This window comes from Barbatula barbatula (assembly GCF_947034865.1).
Source record: "Barbatula barbatula genome assembly, chromosome: 7".
Classification (NCBI taxonomy): Eukaryota; Metazoa; Chordata; class Actinopteri; order Cypriniformes; family Nemacheilidae; genus Barbatula; species Barbatula barbatula.
The window spans coordinates 19,946,517-19,965,802 of NC_136770.1; the positions used below are offsets into that span (position 1 = coordinate 19,946,517).

General features: G+C 36.1%; 3 protein-coding genes across 4 annotated transcripts; all 3 read right to left on the reverse strand.

Annotated features, from left to right (window-relative positions):
- Positions 1-250: 250 nt before the first annotated feature.
- On the reverse strand, positions 251-6,859 carry arl8ba (ADP-ribosylation factor-like 8Ba). Its single transcript, XM_079460548.1, has 7 exons — positions 6,582-6,859; positions 2,629-2,709; positions 2,447-2,520; positions 2,268-2,361; positions 1,969-2,036; positions 1,311-1,381; positions 251-1,187 (listed from the first exon to the last, which is right to left on the reverse strand). Exons 1-7 carry the CDS (start codon positions 6,702-6,704, stop codon positions 1,138-1,140), a joined length of 561 nt encoding a protein of 186 aa, XP_079316674.1. The 5' UTR covers positions 6,705-6,859; the 3' UTR covers positions 251-1,137.
- A 62-nt stretch (positions 6,860-6,921) lies between these two features.
- On the reverse strand, positions 6,922-10,170 carry tnfrsf18 (tumor necrosis factor receptor superfamily, member 18). The gene is made up of 6 exons (XM_079461395.1): positions 9,967-10,170; positions 9,492-9,671; positions 9,176-9,263; positions 9,032-9,096; positions 8,078-8,227; positions 6,922-7,689 (listed from the first exon to the last, which is right to left on the reverse strand). The coding sequence occupies exons 1-6, from the start codon at positions 10,094-10,096 to the stop codon at positions 7,547-7,549; spliced, it is 756 nt and encodes a 251-aa protein (XP_079317521.1). The 5' UTR covers positions 10,097-10,170; the 3' UTR covers positions 6,922-7,546.
- A 3,828-nt stretch (positions 10,171-13,998) lies between these two features.
- Positions 13,999-18,882, reverse strand: LOC306896293 (uncharacterized protein). Of its 2 annotated transcripts, XM_079460131.1 has the most exons (7): positions 18,741-18,882; positions 18,507-18,617; positions 17,812-17,943; positions 16,324-16,396; positions 15,459-15,763; positions 15,255-15,362; positions 13,999-15,165 (listed from the first exon to the last, which is right to left on the reverse strand). In XM_079460131.1, the coding sequence occupies exons 1-7, from the start codon at positions 18,823-18,825 to the stop codon at positions 15,104-15,106; spliced, it is 876 nt and encodes a 291-aa protein (XP_079316257.1). In that variant the 5' UTR covers positions 18,826-18,882; the 3' UTR covers positions 13,999-15,103. The 2 variants fall into 2 exon arrangements, with proteins under 2 accessions (XP_079316257.1, XP_079316256.1); XM_079460130.1 differs by having other exon boundaries at positions 15,090-15,362; positions 18,741-18,862.
- Between the last annotated feature and the right edge of the window lie 404 nt (positions 18,883-19,286).

Sequence of the window (19,286 nt, forward strand, 5' to 3'; positions counted from 1 at the left end):
TGAGCAAGACACCTTACCCCTGATTGCTCTGCAGTAATGTGCCACTGTAAAAAAACTACTTGTAAGTCGCTTTGGATAAAAGCGTCTGTCAAATGAATAAACGTAAATGTAATACATTATATAACTTGTGTGATTTAAAAAATTAAGATTATATACAGAATGCGTACATTTCCACATACATGGTTTCATCTCACCTTTACAGACCACAAATTTTGACGTAATAAAAATGATCAAATCAGCCACAACAATTCAAGATTCCTCTTACATGTCAACAATCTGTTTATTGGTTCATTGTATTTACAAAAGTGCATTGATAATAGTGGGGGTTACAACATTTTATTGATATTGACAACAATAATCAACCTTAAAAAGCATGCCTTCAGTTCTTGCAGTTTAAAGCTGTCTTTATTCAATCTAAATCCAGGCAGGCACACCTGGTATACTGTTAGCTTGAGGGACAGATACACTGCACAAGGCACTTTAACTTCACCTACTCTCGCAGCTCAAGAACAGGACATCACTGAGCTAAATGAAAATTACATCTTTACCAACAATACAATCATTCTCTCAAATATATTTCCACTCAGCGCTTGTACAAATCTTACTGGATCATAATTTATACATTTCTGCTGAGCTCTTTATGTACCGAACGGCTCCTCATGTCTAAGTATAACAGATTTGTCAGGAGGCATTTTGTGGGGGGAAAAGACAGAATGGAAAGAAATAAAAACAGTCCAAATTATATTATATGCACACGTGAGAAGAACCCGATAGACTGGAGAAGAAAGGTTTGGCCTATTAAAGTTTGGATTCTTCTCGGTTTGTTTTTAAATACATTTGTTCCTAAACCTCAAATGGGTCTGGTGAGGGCAGCTAGAACTAGAATCCAAAGCAGTCATCTGACAGCACGCTGTAAGAGGAGGATCTCGCTCCGCAGGCTAGGGTCTTTTAGCGACTGATGTATCGTTGAGATGACCAATGAAGTTGGGAGGAAGAGCTTGTAAAGGATTATGGGGTCAGGCAGGCAGGGTGGCGTGAGAGGAGCGAGATGAAGAACTGTACAGTTTCACAAAGTGAGCAGGACGTGGTATGCAAGTAAGATGGCAACGGACAGACCTGGGCCCGTTGAAGATTCTTTCAGCTTCTTCTTGATTTTGAGTGCTGGATTAGCCACTGAAGTGTAATGTCTGAGGACAAACGCTACCATAAGTAAGGCCGACTAAAAATATAGCAGATAAAACAAATACAAAAATACATGTGTTTTATGCTGGAATACAGGGATTTCAGACTCCCCAAAGAGTCTTACTTACCAATGTTATCTTTTTCTTTGCAGGAAATAGAGTAGCAGCATATCTCCCTGTCTTGAATAGCGGCCAGGTTCCTATAGAAACACAAATGCTGATTAAAAATAAATATTAACAATGTATAAGGTTTCATTCAAACAAAAATGTAAACACAAGCTAACCTAGCAACAGAAGCTCAATGGAAACATTTTTCGTTCCAACTCAAAGCAACTTTTTTGGAATGACCAATAGATGGCAGTCATTCTTATCACAACAAAAGACCCCCAAAACACATAACCTTTTCATCACCCATCAGACTGGTGACTAAACTCTCATCTACTTCTCACAATTCATAGACAACGAAACCAAATATTTGACCCAGGAATGGTGAGGGGGCGGGGATTTCACTATAACGAAACTACTAGAAGAGAAAGTACAAACGGGCAACAGCTGGTGTGACAGAATCATAAATAGTGTAATGCTGGCAAAATATTGAAACGCAACTAGATACAAATAAATACAAAGAGAAAGAAAGCAAGAAATGTGTTCTTCTAATGTTAATTATATTACGGTTTGAAGGAGTAATCTTATTAGCAGCATCATATGATTTGGCAGAGTGATGTGGAGGGAAATTTGCGTAACTAGCACGCACACATGCAAGCACACACAGGACGAAGCTACTTACATTTTTTCAATGAGCTGTTTCTCATCGAATGCATTGGGTAGATCTCTCTTATTTCCAAGCACCAACACCTGAAATGAAAAATATAGCCATAGTAGACATAGTAAAGGTTTATTGAAACTAGTAACTTTGTATTAGCACCTATTGTACTATTGCTCTTTGTATGACATATCGCTTATTGCTCCCCGAAATCTTTGTAAGTCGCTTTGTATAAAAGCGTCTGCTAAATGACAATGTAAATGTAATGTAAAGGTTACAAGATGTTTGTGGTGATGTTTGCAGATCAAAAAAGTAAGAATTACAGGGATTCCTTGTAACTGTGGCTTGTCTAGAAGATTGTACAACTCGTTTCTGGAGGCTTCAACTTTCTCCCGGTCAGCTGCGTCCACCATGTAACTTTGGAAGTAAAAAAAATCTATTATTATTTTGAAACAGACTCTTCTTTAGAGTTCCCAAGATGATGGGATAAACATATACTTACACAATTGCGTTCACTCCACGACAGTATCTCTCCCACATGCTCCTGAACCTCGGCTGACCCCCTATATCCCAGATCTGCATAAAAGCATAATCAGATCAGCATGTCATTGGTTACGAATAAGCAATTTTTCAAAATCTTACCACTGCATAAGATTTAATATTAAATGTTAAATAGCACTGGACCTTGATGGTGACGTTGCCTTTTGTGACCTTCCTCATGTTGAACCCAACAGTAGGAATCATGTCTTCACTGAACTGGCCCGACTAGGGAGAAAAAATAAAAAATAAAACTTGATATTAAAGAACACTTAAAGATTATATATTTTTTTATAAATCAGTTGATCTCTAGTCGGTTGATTTACTGATAAAAAATGCGCATTTGCATGTTTTTTTTCATAATCCCCATTCACTTTTATTCTAGGAACAATTTTAAAAAAAATACCATATTTTGTTTATGCAAAAAAATTGTCATACAAGTCTGTCAACATTAGGGAAAATCTGTGATGATAGATGTTTTTATTTCTGGATGAACTGTTCCTGTAATCTTGTATGCCTTGGATTCACACACAAATATGTACTTGGTTTTTCATTTTCCTGTTCCGTGTAGGCCTGTATCAGTGGCTGTTAACGGCTTACCATAACAAACACTAAAAGTGAAATTATGACTAATAATGAAAGTTCTTAAACGGACTTCATAGCCAGCTAAAGGAATATTCCGACAGACTGAATGAAGTATACTGCCATCTACTGTACTGACCTACAGAAATTCGAAAATTGAGTTCATAAGATTTCCACTGTACATTTCCATCACCAACTCATCCACAGTGTCTAACAGAGATTTTAGATCTAATAAAAGTTTGCCAGTATCGCATGGAAAACAAAGCACACCATCATGGCAACAAACCTTAACTCTGCACCCGTGTAGGAAAGTGCAAGAAATACAAATGGAAAACACGTATCAATTTAATTGTTATCTGTGCTTACAATAATTAATAATAATAATTAGTTACATTTATACAGCGCTTTTCTGGGCACTCAAAGAGCTTTACAAGGACCACCACCAATGTGCAGCATCCACCTGGATTATGCCACGGAGGTCATATTGCACCAGAACATCCACCACACACAGCAAATTTTTACCCACAATGCATTCTGATTTTGAGTGTACATCCGGTGTCCACTCGTTCACTCCCATGATACACCGCTAATCAACCGTCTGATTAGAATCGGCTGGTGGAGAGTGACTGTTAATGCCATGAATGCACGTTTATACTTCATAATACATTTATACTTTGTTATTGTTGACACTTAGAATCTACTTTTTGAGAATAAACAGATTAAATGAATGTTATAGACAGTGGTGCTTTATTTGAAATATATTCAAAACTTTAATTAAACGTACTAACAGTAAGAAAACAAAACGTTACAAATAAGGTAAAAATTTACTTCACCATTTTATTAAACAATCCATAAAGCCACACAGGTGTGATATATGCGTTATGACGAATGTCCGCGACATTACTGTCAGACAGGTTATATCACGTCAGTGTCTGAAAATAGTTTTCCCAGCAGGTCTCCCATCCAGGTACTGACCAGGCTCAGCAATTCTTAGCTCCAGTGGGCAACCAGTCTTGGGCTACAGTGTGATAAGGCTTTAAATTTAATCTCACCTAACCACCGACCCAGAGATGAGTTAAGCATTTATAGGAAAACTCCCTCCCACCAAACTTTCCCCTCACACTGATGTTAGTAAACCCCATTCTCTGAAATGTAAAATGCTTTACTCAGTACTTGAAATTTACTGCAGAACTCCAATTACTAAAGTTAGTTAATATTGATAAATATCGTCCACCACTGCATACATGACAGATATGAAGTTCAGAAGTTCCACTTTACCCAATCTCGTCCTTTATACTAATAAAAGATTAATATGAGAGTTTACACAGAACCAGAAAAGCCTTTCACTATCTGGTCAGAAAATGCAGCACCTCTATACCCTGACTGAATTCTTGACCTGTTTTACAAAACAGGTGTTACAATCACGACTGTGTGAACTTCCCCTACTGTATAGACTTTGTATGCGGTTACCTATGTTAAAGTCTGGCCGAACAGTACACACACAAGTGTCTCAGAACTTCCAGTTACAAAATGACGCTTATTGGTTAATGTGACCTTTTAATATAAAGCTCTGGGAGAAATATGAGCAAATCTACTTATTAAGTCACATGACACATGCAGTAATGCATGTGAAGGGTTACAGGGATTCCAACTTCCCTTCCGCACAACCACAAGTATGCAGACGTCAAAAAGCTCTGCCTCAAATACCATACATTTCGGAATAACTTTTCGGAGAAAGAAAAAAAATCCACATTTGATCTCATCTGACAGTTTGAGTCAACACAGAAAATGAACTACACATATGGGCAACATGGTGGGGAAATGCTTAAAACACTTAACCAACTTAGCCAAACTAAGCCTTTTTAGCACAAATGGAATCTAGTAAGCGGTCTTAGTCTAATTTAATAAAAGATACATTTCCATCTGGGGTTTCTAACTGAACTACTGTGACCACCAGCACACTGACTTATCTTCTGCTAATGCATCAATCACATGATAAGCAACGTCACTTGACCAAGAAGAAACACATTTAAAAGTGCAAGTCTTGTGACTAATACCAGAAACTCCCAACCATCTAAACACACAGACACGCACATTGTGCATTAACCAATAAAGTGACCGTCAAACAGATAATAGTTTATAAATCACTGTTATATATGTTAACTGTTGTTTGCAATATCACTGAGATACAGTATAGCTATGGGATAAAAATCTCTACCAAGGTGACTGTAACTTAACGTTAACAACAACAATAAAAGGTAAAATACAACAAACAAAGTCTTTACCCATGGAAAATACTATTCATTTATATGACTTACTCACACTTATTCACATTAAAACTCCGATCTATGACCGAAAAAAGTTTTGAATGCATTGCATAGTTGCTACACTGCCGAGATAAGACATGTGACATTTCTGTGCCCACATTAAAGACAAACTGATTTTCTCACCATTAAAGAACGTACTGCTCTGTCAATAGTTCAGCTGCACGTTGTTGTGAAACAAATCTTTCGCTCTTAATCCAAAGAACAAAATTATAGGCTATTTATTTGTCAGAGAGATGGACCAGCCTGGTGTGACGTACAAGCCACATGGCATATCAACAAGGCAACTGTATATATACAAACCTGTAAGAAAATAGTGTTATTTTGAATCTATTACTTGCAAACAAGTGTAATGTCCCATATTTGTCTTGCCAGTATATGTGCAAGATTTAAAGCAATAGTTAGTTAGTTCCTTAAAAAAAATCTGTCATATTAGTGGCTTTTCTGAGTTTATTTCCCATTCAGTTTCCCATATGCTAAAAAGCACTGTATATGTATATGTTAATGTAATTATAACAGATTTTACTTTTTGTAAACTATCCCAAAGGACAAAGTGAGTCACTAGACTGATGTTGAAGGCGGTGCTGATGCATGTAATCGGCAGATAAACAAGCCTGACGTGTTGAATCATGTGCTACGCAGTCCTGGCATCAAGTTTCCTTTCGGCAAATACAATTCATCAATGTACAAGGATGTGGTAGAATTCTTTCTATATAGAGTAAACCCCTTATTTTTGTTCCCGTAAAACTGGATTATTCATAACACAACTAATAAATCGATAACTATCAAAACATACGTGTTTAGTGTAACCTGCCTGTACCAATTGAACTGCGCTGTATTTAGATCAATGAGTTCAAGAGTAAACAGAGCTGATGGTGTCATAACAAGTAACTTAAACGAAAAGAGATGTTTACTCTGCGCTGAATTCAGTAAATTAGTAATCAATGTCAACAAACACAATCGAACTAACAAAATATTCAGAGTCCTCTGGGAGCGAAAGTTAGCATGTTAGCTTAGTCTGAAATCCCCTGACTGTTCTTGTTAACGTGCATACTTGCGCATACTATTCATTCAAGTTCTTCGTTTTCTTTTCTACCAATAAATCAACTGCTATCTTCGTTTGGTGTACAAAACTGACAGTCAGTCGGCTGGACTAGCCCCATGCTAACAGTTCAGCTAGCCGAAAACACTCACCGCGATCACGTTAACAAACGTCGTTTTCCCGGAATACTGCAGCCCGACGAGGGTTAACTCCATCTCTTCCTTCCAGAAGAGAGACTTAAACCAGTCCAGGAGACGGTTCATCAGTGCCAACATTTTCAGATGCTGGATTTATACGTCTATGATGGTTTTGTTTGCAACGTTTTTTGTCGCCACTGATACGCAGCGTAGTGTTTGGGAGGAACTGACCGCTGTCATATGATTGCTACGTTTGCGTAGTCTTTTGTGTTTACACGGGTTAAAGCTGCACCACTTTTGCGCAGGACCACACAGGGCAAACGCTGGCTCCAGTCAGGTGTTTTCATACTGGGGTCCGGGTTCTAGTGATTTTACTTATTATACAGGAAGATGAAATACAGTCGAAACAAACACAAACAGTCGCAACAAACACAATGCAAAAAATAGATGAAGTTATGCAAAGTTTTGAAGATTTAAACAAAATTTACATTAGATTTATAAGTGGTGAATAACACTGACCAATGATTTAAATGGTAAGTTAGGTACAATTAACTGTACGGTCTACAGACCTTTGTTCCAGAAAGTCTACAACAAAAGTAGAGAAAGCGTGTCATCATCAGTGATTACAGAATCATCTGATAAACTGTTTACATTTTAACTGTTAACTGATGTTTAAGAAGCATCTTCCTATTACTGTCTGCTTTTCACCCTTTTTTAACTTTAAGTGGATTGACAAACTAAATACTTTAATAAAGAAAACCAACACTAAAGTCAACAGTAAACATCTGACTCAGAGAGGAAGTTCTTAATCACGGGTACTCTGTCCCCGGTCAAAGAGACCATCCACATGATCAGCAAGTCGTCATTATTTGTTCATAGTAGATCATACTGCATCAACATAAGCTGATTGTAATAGATGTTTTATCCCAAACTTAAGAAGGGGAATGTTTATTGTCTGTTTTTTATATCACAAAACGCTTTCAGAGTATGAAGGATTCACACTTTAAAGAGATTTCCGAAGTTGTCTTGGAGTCACTTTCATCCTCACCCTTTTCCTCCTTTGATAGTTTGCAATGACATGCATCTGAGGGCAAAACCACTTTGTGTGTGCATGGTTGAAATACTGTAAATAATAAATTACATTATCATAGAAGGTCATTTCTTACAACTTCCGTTCTCAGTTAAAATGTTAACATAATGATGAATTTAACTTGAAAGAATTTTGTATATCAACCTTTAATAAAAATATTACTACCAACCAGGTTTTTGGTCACTAAGATTCTACAGTAATAGTATGATAATTATTCATTCAGTATTTTGGTATATTTTGAAATATATCACAGTATTATTGCATTATCATGTGATAAGCTCACTATACAGCCAACTACAGAAATATAGAATATACTAGAATGTTTTCCTGTCAAACTGTCAACTGTAAAAGATTAGTATGTAACATTGAGCACTTAAAGTGATTTCTCAGAAAACTGGACTAACATGAAAATGTTACTTACTTTTTCTGTGCTTTCTGCGTTTGAAACGTTGAGAAGCAGTGAACATGACAAGCAGCAGGCAGATAAAGACAGTCATTGTTAAACAGGCCATCATAATGTAGTAATTCTTGTCAGTATGTGTTTTACTTTCTTCTTTTGCATTTGTGTCGTCTGAGGGAAAAATACAAACGGGCATTATAAGTGTAATATGTTATAACTGTATCCAACTTCACTTCTGCTGCCTATACCTTGAAGCTGTACTGGTATTTAACATCTATTTTCAATTCTATTTACATGTCATTGATCTGACAATTTATACACAAAACAGTACTTAACGTTTCAATGTTTATAATCTGTGTTTACTGGCAACTCGCAACCTGATCACTTTATGAATAACTCTATTAACTTGTTCTACTGTTTGTGTTAAAATCTATACAAAGCCATTTTCCCCACACTACTTAAGGGATAGTTTTCCCCCAAATTCTGTATTCATTTACTCACCCTCAGGTCGTTCCAAACCTGTATACATTTCTTTGTTCTGCTGAACACAATGGAATATATTTGTAAGAATGTCAGTAACCAAACAGCTTTCATCCCCATGTACTGCCATAGTAGGGAAAATAAATTATATGGGAGTCAATGGGAGATGAGATCTGTTTGGGTACTGACATTCTTCCAAATATCTTCCTTTGTGTTTTCCCAGAACAAAGAAATGTATACAGGTTTGGAACAATCTGAAAGTGAATAAATTATGACACCATTTTCATTTTTGGGTGAACTATGCCTTTAATATTTAGTTACTTATACGTTTAAAATTACATACTTGTATAAAATGTTCATGCCTGTAAATATGTTGATTTTACTTTATTTTATAATGCACCACTGGACAGACACATGTCCAATTTAGATAATACAGTTTGAAGTTATTTTAAGTACTTCTAATGATGTCTTTGCATGTGGCATGATGATACAGACCATAACCAGCACATCTTGCATTATGGGTTCTGTTTCCAGCGAAGATCATTTTAAAGCCATCGCACCTGATTTCAGAAACTCAGTTATCGCTTGACAAAAATATCTCAAGGCAAAACTTCAAATAAAAATATAGCAATGTTTTACTTTGCAAAGGATTTACACGTTCCATCCTCATCATCCTTGTACGTCCCGTCAGGACATACCTTACAATTGTAAGAGTAATCAAATCTACCTGCCAAAACACCAAAAAGAAAAACAAAAAGGTGAACGATTTTGTTTATGTAATTATCTTCACGTCTTTAATGTGGACCTATATCTCACAGGGGTCTTTTTATATTACAACCACAAAAAAGTTCCCTGATGGGCAGGAAAAACCCAAGGAGTGAGTGAGCTCATGCACACTATTTAATGTTTGTGCTGCGATACAGTCATGGATTATTAATTGAAAAGATGTTCTTACTCTCTCTGATCAGTCGAAAGCCAGGTAGGCATGTTGGTCTGGGCACACACCTAGAGCATTTATCGTTACCGCATAAAGGGGTGTCAGTACAGAAGCATGTTAAATGGTCCGATGCTGCTGCACATTTCCCACACACACTCTTACCATTGTTCTCTGAGCAATGTTCTGTGGGATACTCCCCTGTAAGATACAAAAATTGATGTAAAATAAAATGATTTAGACAGAACAAGACTAAATTATCACTAAATGTCCACATATATTTCACAGCCCCATGCTTGTACTTCACTGTATGTCAACAATAACTGTATGTCATCTGTATTTGCTTTTATTAACATTAACATCTCGAAAAGTTTATAGACAACCCAGAATTACATTTGCAAAACACAATATTTATTTCAAAAGACAATGAAATCACATTGAAACTGTTCATACAGTATAAGTGTTCATAGTCTTTTGACAATCAAAGTGGACTTACCTGAAGGGCAGGCTTTACAACAATTCCCACCACTTTTGTATTGGATCGCCCAGTCACAGTCACTAGCCAGAGTTAAAATCCAGACATTATAAACACAGAGCAATGTAAACCAGAGCTTAAAGGTGTCCATTTCATCAGGTTGGTAGACTAGTTATCATTCTGAATATCTGCTTTCTGTTCTTACTCTTTATCGCTTCCAACCAGTGACGTTGGTTTCAGTTCACCCCACAAAGCAGAGGCGTAAACACATGGGAGGCTGAAGACCAAAGCCAATGTGACCAGCATGGAGAAAAAAACACGACAAACGCACACAAACAGAATTGCCTTTACCTCAGTGCAGTATCTGTGTGTTTTTTATGGGAAAGAAGGAAGTAAAACACGTACTTAAATTGGACTATTCAGTCGTTGATTCAGATCGTAAAAATTACACAATTTAAAGTGTATTTAGTCATTGATCCGGTTGATTATATCATGTCTTCATGGATATTTTAGCAAGCTATTTATTTGAGAGACATGAGTGCCACACAGCTTCAGAGTTGTGGGGGCTGTGCCACTATGTTGTTAGTGGTCGTTCCAATTTACTATCTTCATCATCATCTCTGACTTGTATTTTACAGAATATACTACATCACTGATGCCTAATATGAGAACCAACACCTGCAGAAATGCCCAATTACCATCTTCTAATCAGATCTTACAGGCTGTCACAAGACCTTCAGAGCTCTCAAAGTACTATATAAACTCAACCAGTTGCTCTGATTGAACTATAGGCCTGAGATGCTTGTAAAGGTTTGTCACCTTTCTAATACTTTTGTCAACTTATTTACATCGCGTGATGTCATTTCTTTACGTTGAAACGTTCATTATTGGACCTTTTAGGAAACAAAATGGATTTATTTAAAAGTGAAATGGAATGCAAAGACTTTGAAGCTTGTTATCTCAAAGTATCTATAATCCCATGCCGACATAAAAAAACTGAAAATATTGTACCATGCAAAGATTAGGATCATTTATACATTCCTTACTATTTTTTCTGTATTTTAGAATAATATAAAACTCATCGAAACAATAATCTTTTGATGAGAATTGGGTAGTAATTCAAGAAAACTTAAATTTGTCTTTAAAGTAGCTACGGTACCATTTGCTTTGAATTTTGTTAGCCAGTTTCTTCAATTCTCACGCTGAGATGCTTTTTAAACAGTATGGAAGTAGTTCCCGTACAGCATATTCTGGGGTCCTATTGGCTGCCTTTTTCTCATCATTTAGTCCATGATCCATTTCAAAACCACAGTGTACACCTTGCTGTATTTGGCAGTAGATTCACCAGTAATTTACTGTAGATTTAATTTCGAATTCAGTATTAAACATAAACTTTCCTAGTTCTTATATTTTCTTTCATAAAACGAGACTGAATATCTAGTCGTTTTTTCCTTTTATGTAAACGTATCGTATTCATAAAGTTTGAATAGTTTTACAGGAAAACAAGACAAAAATACTTAGGATGTTGCTTTGAATGTCATTTGTTGTTGCTGTGTTAATGGCAGTGATAAGACCAGTCTCTTCTTGCTCATTTTGAAGCGTTTTAATCTTTAAAGTTTAACTCCAATTGAAAACAGCGTAAAAGAAAAGTAGTATTAAGTAGTTAAATCTACTGCAAGTCACTGACAATCCTGCTGCAAAAATCCAGCAAAGTTTTACTTTACATCTTATTACATACAATTTTTGTTTTCATAATTATATTTTTCTCTACAAAGGTCTGTTTATTGCTATATATTCTATTACGTGTCAATGTTACGTATTATTATTTTTTATATATTGGCTTTGCTTACAATGAAAAGAAATAAACTTTCTAAGAATTCTTTTGTTGGTAAAACACAATTTACAGTAAATGCATACGAAGAAACTAACAGTTAACAGACCGAAATCAAAATTTGCATGTCAGCTATGACCTTTCATTTAAAGACACATACTACGCCCACAACCACAATACGCTTTAGTTCTCATTTCTTACGTCACTACATTGAAGGATTCCGAATTCAAAGCCATTCCTGTTTTACTAAGTCATGAACACTTTAGTTTGAGAATACAGCATTTTCTTTCCCTAAAAGTACATTTCTATAATAACTTTCCCGTGATACCTCATTCATTCAAACTGAACACCTTGGACAGGTTGGTCTAAAACCACCTTTCATAAGGGAGGATATGCAGTTCAGCCAATCATTATTGTAAAACCTGAAAGAGTGTTTATCAGGCAATGTTATAGCTGTAAAGAATTAGGTATTGACTATACTTACAAATAAAAAACATTCTTAAATAGTAAATTAGTCAGCAACCATGCATGAATAAGTTACGGATTAGAAAGTTATTAAGTTATTTTATCTTATGCTATACTGTACTGTACTGTAATATCACAAACAGATGGTAAGGGCTTAAGTGTTCTTTACATTACGAGATTTCTTTCAACTCTTCTCTAGATTCTCACACAACATAACACAGGCGATGATGTCACAAAGAAGAGGTGGTCTGTGTGGTCTCTACTAGATGTCTTGAAAATATCTCTCGCACGTGTCTGTGTGGTTTTGATGAGAGACTCCCTCTCCCGTTTGCGCAAACGTACGCCCAGCAGAAGTGCAACTGACTGAAGTGGTCTAAACGAAACGTCACGTGCAGCATGAAGTAAACGTCACATAAAACTTGCAGTTGATTCCCACTTGTGTGTTGTTAAAGTGATGAGCCACCATTTGTCACTTATAACTTACTGCAATACAGAATGTTCTAAGGTGTATATACTGAATATGTTATATTTGTGTTGACATGTTTGCTGTTTTACATCATTCTCCCCTGCTGAAAAACAACAAAAACAAAACGTCTAATGGTTTTCATTATGACGCATCCAGTATTTACCATTCAAACCATTACCAGAGGTACAGTATGTTTTGGTAGGATTTAATGGTTCCCATCTATAACATTTTTTCTTTAGCTTTCCTGTTGCTCAGTGGTAAGAGCATGGTCCTAGCAATGCCAAGGTCGTGGGTTTGAGCGCAGGGGATTGCACATAGTCAGAAACAAATGTATAATACAATGTAATGTAAGTTGCTTCGGATAAAAGCCTCGGCCAAAGTCAAAAATGTAAATGTCGTAACATGTTTGAACATATCTGAATTCAAAGCAAAGGCACACTTTTGGCCACTACTGTATGTGTACTTAATGGCGCACAGTATGCCTTATTAATATTGATGTTGCCTTAAACCTCTAACAATATGTAAAGCTTCATGTAATAATTAGCAAATTCAGTTTTTACATGATAGTACACATTCATCAACATTTAACGATTTAAACATTTAACGGTCTACTCTTAGTTACAGGAATTAAACAAAAAGACTGCTTGGGAAACTTTCAGCTTCGTAGCAATGAGGTTCACTGACGAACACAAGGGATGTGGTTCATTCGCTAAAATGCAGTAGAAGATTACTGAGCTGTCAAACCACGAGTGCAATGCGATCGCATGCAGTGTTTTTGCAGACATGGCAGAGCAGTGTAAGTGGAAAAACATTAGATTTTTAGATTAAACTAAATACAAAAGTGCTGAGGCCTGGGTGACATCAAGAAGAAGTATCAGCTTTATCTAGTATGGTTTTGCAGCTGTGAGGCACGGTAGATGGTGTCTTATAAACAAAAGGCAAAGAAAACAAGATAGTGTATCAAAAAGGTTTCATCAACATTGTTCTAGGATCAAACATCAAATGCCTTTCTATGTAGCCTTTAATATCATTACAATGAAAAGTGTTTCACCCCTTCGTGGTTTGGGTGGGAGGCCTTGAACACCTTTGTGGTTATCAGCCTACTATATATTTCAGATCCTTTAATTCAAAAGTTTGTGTAGAGGTCACCACACTCTGACGCAAAATGAGACGTCATTTTTCATAAGCTGTGACTGAAACAAACTCATCTACATTGCATAGAAAGGAGTTTCTCTGTCAAAAGAAAAGTAATACTGTGCACACTATATGAAAAAATACAAATATATATATATAGTCTAAAGCACATTTTTATTGCACCAAATGTGTTGATTTTCAACATTACTAGAATTGACAATGACTGGTAAAGCATCAGGGTTCAAACCAACTTCAAATGTAAAATAACAAAAAGCCACTACGTTTTTAATAATTGAGTTGTTCCATTTTGTGCTGTTGTGGTTTCATACACGAAAAGTATATGAAGCTTTGAAGGCTGGAACGCGAGCACTTATGGGTGGATGGAAATTTTGAACAAGTTCAACCGTAATCTATCACCTCCACGGAACTATGGTTCAGGACACAATGTTAAATGTTGAAAGAAACATAAATGTAGGAGGGGACAACACCAGCTCTGAAGCTGACATGTACTATTTAAATATATGAAACAACACAATGAAAATACCTTAGCACATTAAATATATGCTAAAGCTGACCCAACTAACGTTTAAAAGATGATTAAAATTAAATATTATAAAAAAATTATATGAAATTAAAATCACTCCCCAATCCAAAATGTCACAATTACAGTTCACATTTATTTTCATTTCATAGAAACAACACCAAACCTTCATTATGAGGCTACATAAAAAACAACAGTAAAGATTCTCAGAAGGTTGTCCTTAGCCCACCTAAATATGGGAAATTCAGATAATTCATCATTTTTCTCTCAGGAATGCATGAATCAACAGGATATGTCTGCGGTTGACAAATGTGATGCCATGGTAACCGTGGCGTCATTCCAGCCATCCATCTACCTACAATGAGGTGTCGATTGAAGTGGCAGTTCAAGGTAAATGATGCAATTGAAATTCACTATTCAGCAGTGAATTCTCAGGTAAAGAACAAAAAATAATTAACGCCTTGAATTGGTCTCTTGAGCCATCTGAAATCAAATGATCTTAAAACAGTCTTATTATAAGCTAAAGCTACAACTGTTATAAATTCTACATAGTAAAAATCTAAGTGAAAAACACACACAACCTACAGAAAAGCTGAAAAAATACAAACAACAGTCATCGGAAAGTAAATCTGAAAATTAAAAGGTTTCCTACAAAAAACATTGCTCACAACTACAAGTTGTTCTCACAAAAAGAAACGAGATGAGGCTTTAATAGACTGTATCAGACAAGCAGAGAAAGGCATTTTTCCCCAGATTCTTCAACAGGCTTTTTGCATGCGCTTTCTAGAGAGAAAAGGTAAGAGGGATGTAAAGCAGGGACATGCCAGCAATCACAAATATCTTCATTTCGTACGTTATACCATATACTCCACCTTTTCGAGAAACCAGCTTTGTGTTGTTTAGAATGCAGTGGACGGTTATAAACTTATGATACAAGAGCCCCATCAGCAGAAGAATAGCACCGCATACCAAGACAAGCCCTAAAATGAATTATGCAAATGCAATACAGATTAGTGTTTTTTTTAATAAGAAACAAATGCAAGTGTTTAATAAAAATGGCGGTAAGGGGAATGTACACAAGATGTAGAAACGGCCTCTTTTTTCGAAGGAGGATGCTGTAGAGAAGGATGGAGTAATATAAGAGGTGGTTGTGGTCATTGGAGTCGAGGTGGATGTGACTGTGTGAACGTCTGTTGCAATATAGTAGGTGGTTGTAGTCTTTGGAGTTGAGGTGAATACGACTTTGTGAACGTCGTTCTTAATATAAGGAGTGGTTATGGTCTTTGGCTTCGAGGTGGATATGACATCTGTCTCTTCCGAAGTATTTTTACAGACAGCATCAGAGGTGTTGTTTCCTGGAATCCTAATACCCTTCTTACATCTACGAATGAAAATGCATGAAATTTTATTCACATTTCAATCACAGATGGTGAAAATATTTTCTAAAGCAAAAACAGTTATAAGACTGATAAAAAAAGTTATTTCATGATGGTGATTCTCTCATTATTTACCCGTCCCCTTATTCCATCCCAGATAGTGTATATGGAATGTTTTCATAAACGTATCTGTCACTTTTTTTACAGATGTAGGCTGTGTGCTTTTTGGAGCATCAACATTTTTGAGAACTACTGTATATGTACATAAAATGATGGATGTTTTTCTTATTGTTCCACCGAGGAAAGATATACTGCACAGTATATCTGAGATGGCATGACGGTGAGTAAATAATGAGAGATATTTTCAATTTTAGTTGAAACCTTTGGACATTCCGTAAGAAATGACAATCAAATCACTTTACGTGCATATACTACATGCATTTTCATTCAGCATTTTTTAACTCCAATCCTTTTAAATCACAAGAGCATAAAATCAAGCAAAACCTCAATACCTGTCATATGTAAACCTATAATCATAAACATTCTTGCCTTTCACACAACTTACTCTTTCCATTTTTGACAGACTGAGTTTTCCTTGTTTGAGAAAAATCCATGCATACATTTAGTGCATATTTTTCCTAGAAGAAAAATCAATGACAGGATGAGTTTCATAAGATTCATTATACTTCTTTGATTTTACTCAAAGTATAAAAGAGGAATAAAGGCAAAGTATATTCAAAGTATAAAGGCACATTCTGTTGATGTTCTTAGCTAGTTAGTTTTGTTTTCTCTTGCTATGCTGCAACATAGTTACTGCATTTGCATTTTGTTCTACATATATTTAATTTGTTAGAAATAAAATTTGATCAAACAATCAATGAGCCAATCACTCGATTAATTAATGAACCCCTAAGAAAGGTCCCAAAAAGCTCCTTTTAATGTCTTATCTCAGACATTTAATTCAGAAAGTGACATTTACATATAATTCACTGTATTTGTAATAGTATCGCAAGAACCGACAGGCCGATAACATCACATTACCGCGAGAATGAGTCAAAAGCAGTTATGTAGCAGTCATCTCTCGACTCTCTCTCGCGGGAATGTGATGTAATCCGTCTGTCGGTTTTGATGGCGCCGCATGAAGTTGAACAAGCCTAAAGGCAAGGTCACATCTGTCTTTTTGCTGCATTTACTTCCACTCACATGCATGCGAATGCGACATGCAAGCTCGTGGTGCAAAGTTGCGCATGCGGCTGCGTTCCAAAGGTCAAGTTTGGTGACCTGCAAATTTATATCACGTGAAGACACGTAACCAGATGGATTCGTCACGGCATGACCTTTCTCTACTCTGGGCGTTAACCTCCTCCATTCTTGCACTCATTTTCTCATATCCGGCTCTCCGCCCATTTCTCAGCTCCATACGACAAATAGTTGCATGCTCAAAATATGACAACGGCTTAATGAGACTTCACATTTAGTGACGACGTAATGACACAATCGGTCACGTGATAAACGAGAACCAATTGTATCACACAATCACAACTGATGTATCACTTAATTTGCCGGTCATTTTAAACGTGTGTTGAACCCAGAAGTTCACAGGATGTGAAGATTTATTGCAGATGGTGCTCACGGCAGCGCCTTTTCCTCATAAAATTGATCTTTAACCTCGATCGGTACACTTGGAATATGTACGTTTTCAAAAACAATTGTGACTGTTTTATATGCTGTTATATAATAAATAACTGTTACGTTACATGGTGTAATGTGTAATGTAAATTCAGTTCATCCTGACAGTTTAAATAGAAAATCACACTCCTACGTGTCATCATTGCAAAGTGATAGCGCAAAATGTCATTTTAAATGACAGTAGAAAAAAGCTTGTTTTGACAATATTTCTTGAAACTAATTGATATAAAACTTGTTACCAAAACACAATGTATTTATGTATTTTAAAACAAACTATTCATTTTATCTGGCCCATTTGCTCTGTCTCCCATCATTTTCCCATAAATTGGTCTAGGTTCTTAGGGGTAAAATATGGATCACTTACCTGCATATTGCAGTCCATTACCTACTTCACAAATGCAAAATGTTTGTTTTAACATATCTACAGGTGTAAAGCCTTGCTTACATCTGCAGCGAGTGTCGCTGGTTGGAGTGCATTCTGAGTCTATCTCGCTCCCTGAAAAACACATTGTCATTGCATTTTTATTGTAGAATTAAATATGTGGTCGTTGTCTGCATTACTCAGTCCAGAACCCCTTAAACCAATTTAGTGAGCAAGCATGCAGCATACTTTATCTTTGTATTGTTTTTTAAGAAATAATTTTGTTGCTCTGGCTTAACTTTTATCTGTACATTCAAAAACGTATTTGGCAAGGTTCGGTAGCCCATAGTTTGAGTGTAACCTCTGCGGTCAACCCATCCGGTAAATAGAGAACACCCATGCAAGTCGGGAACACGTGGACACAGAGAGCAGTGGGCAGACATTCAGTTAAATCGGTTATTGCATTATAAACCATGAACTTTAATAAGCAATATACTTTCTTATTCGTTTTCGTTGGTAAAAGCAATTAGATTGTTTGTTTCTTCATGTTTGTTCATTGTGCTTACATTAATGTTAACAGATATGTCCTTTATTAAAAAATGTATTAATTAATTAATTAAGTAAATAGAACCTTACTGTAAAGTGTTCCAGTACATATTCCTTAAGGTGTTGTATAGTTTAAGTTCTGTGACACTTACCATTTTTACATTTGCTACAATGAAGACAGGTAATCTTCTCTCCCTTATTAGGACTGTATTGTTGCTTTGGACAGTCCTCACATTTATCTTGACCGTAAATGTTTTTCTGACCTACAAGTAACATCCACTTTTATACACTAAAGACATGTCAGACCACTCTATTTTTCAATGATGACAGCAGATTTTAAATTCAGTACTTTAGAATTTATATTATTACAGTTAAATCATACATACCTGGTGGACAATCTTTTGTATTCACATTATGGTAAAGTAACAGCAAACAGAAAAGAGCTGAGAGGATTTCGATGTTCCTAAACATAACAGCAGTAATACCTGAGTATAGTGTTGAAACGGTGTGTTACCATAAACTGAGAGGAAACAAGAGACTGAAACCTCTACCCAAAGACAATGTGACATTTACAGTGCCACAGTTCCTCCCCCATATTGACGGTAACATGTTTCCATCAATAACTGTGGAAACAGTTGGATCATACATTTATGGTAAGGTTTTCAACATCCGAAAATACGACTTAAAATGTAAATTAGATTGTAAAGGGTTGGCTGAGTTCACAAAATGTTCAACACCACAGGAGTAGAAATCCACCTCACTGTCTGATTTCAGATTGCCTTTATTCTATGACACGATTTACGAAAAAGTTTTATGTCAAAAACATTCAGCTTTACTCACTAAACCAGGGTTACGCAATGTCTTATATTATTGGTTATAAATTAATGATAAAAGTCCATGCCAGTGCTATAAAGTGTAAATTATAGCCGAGG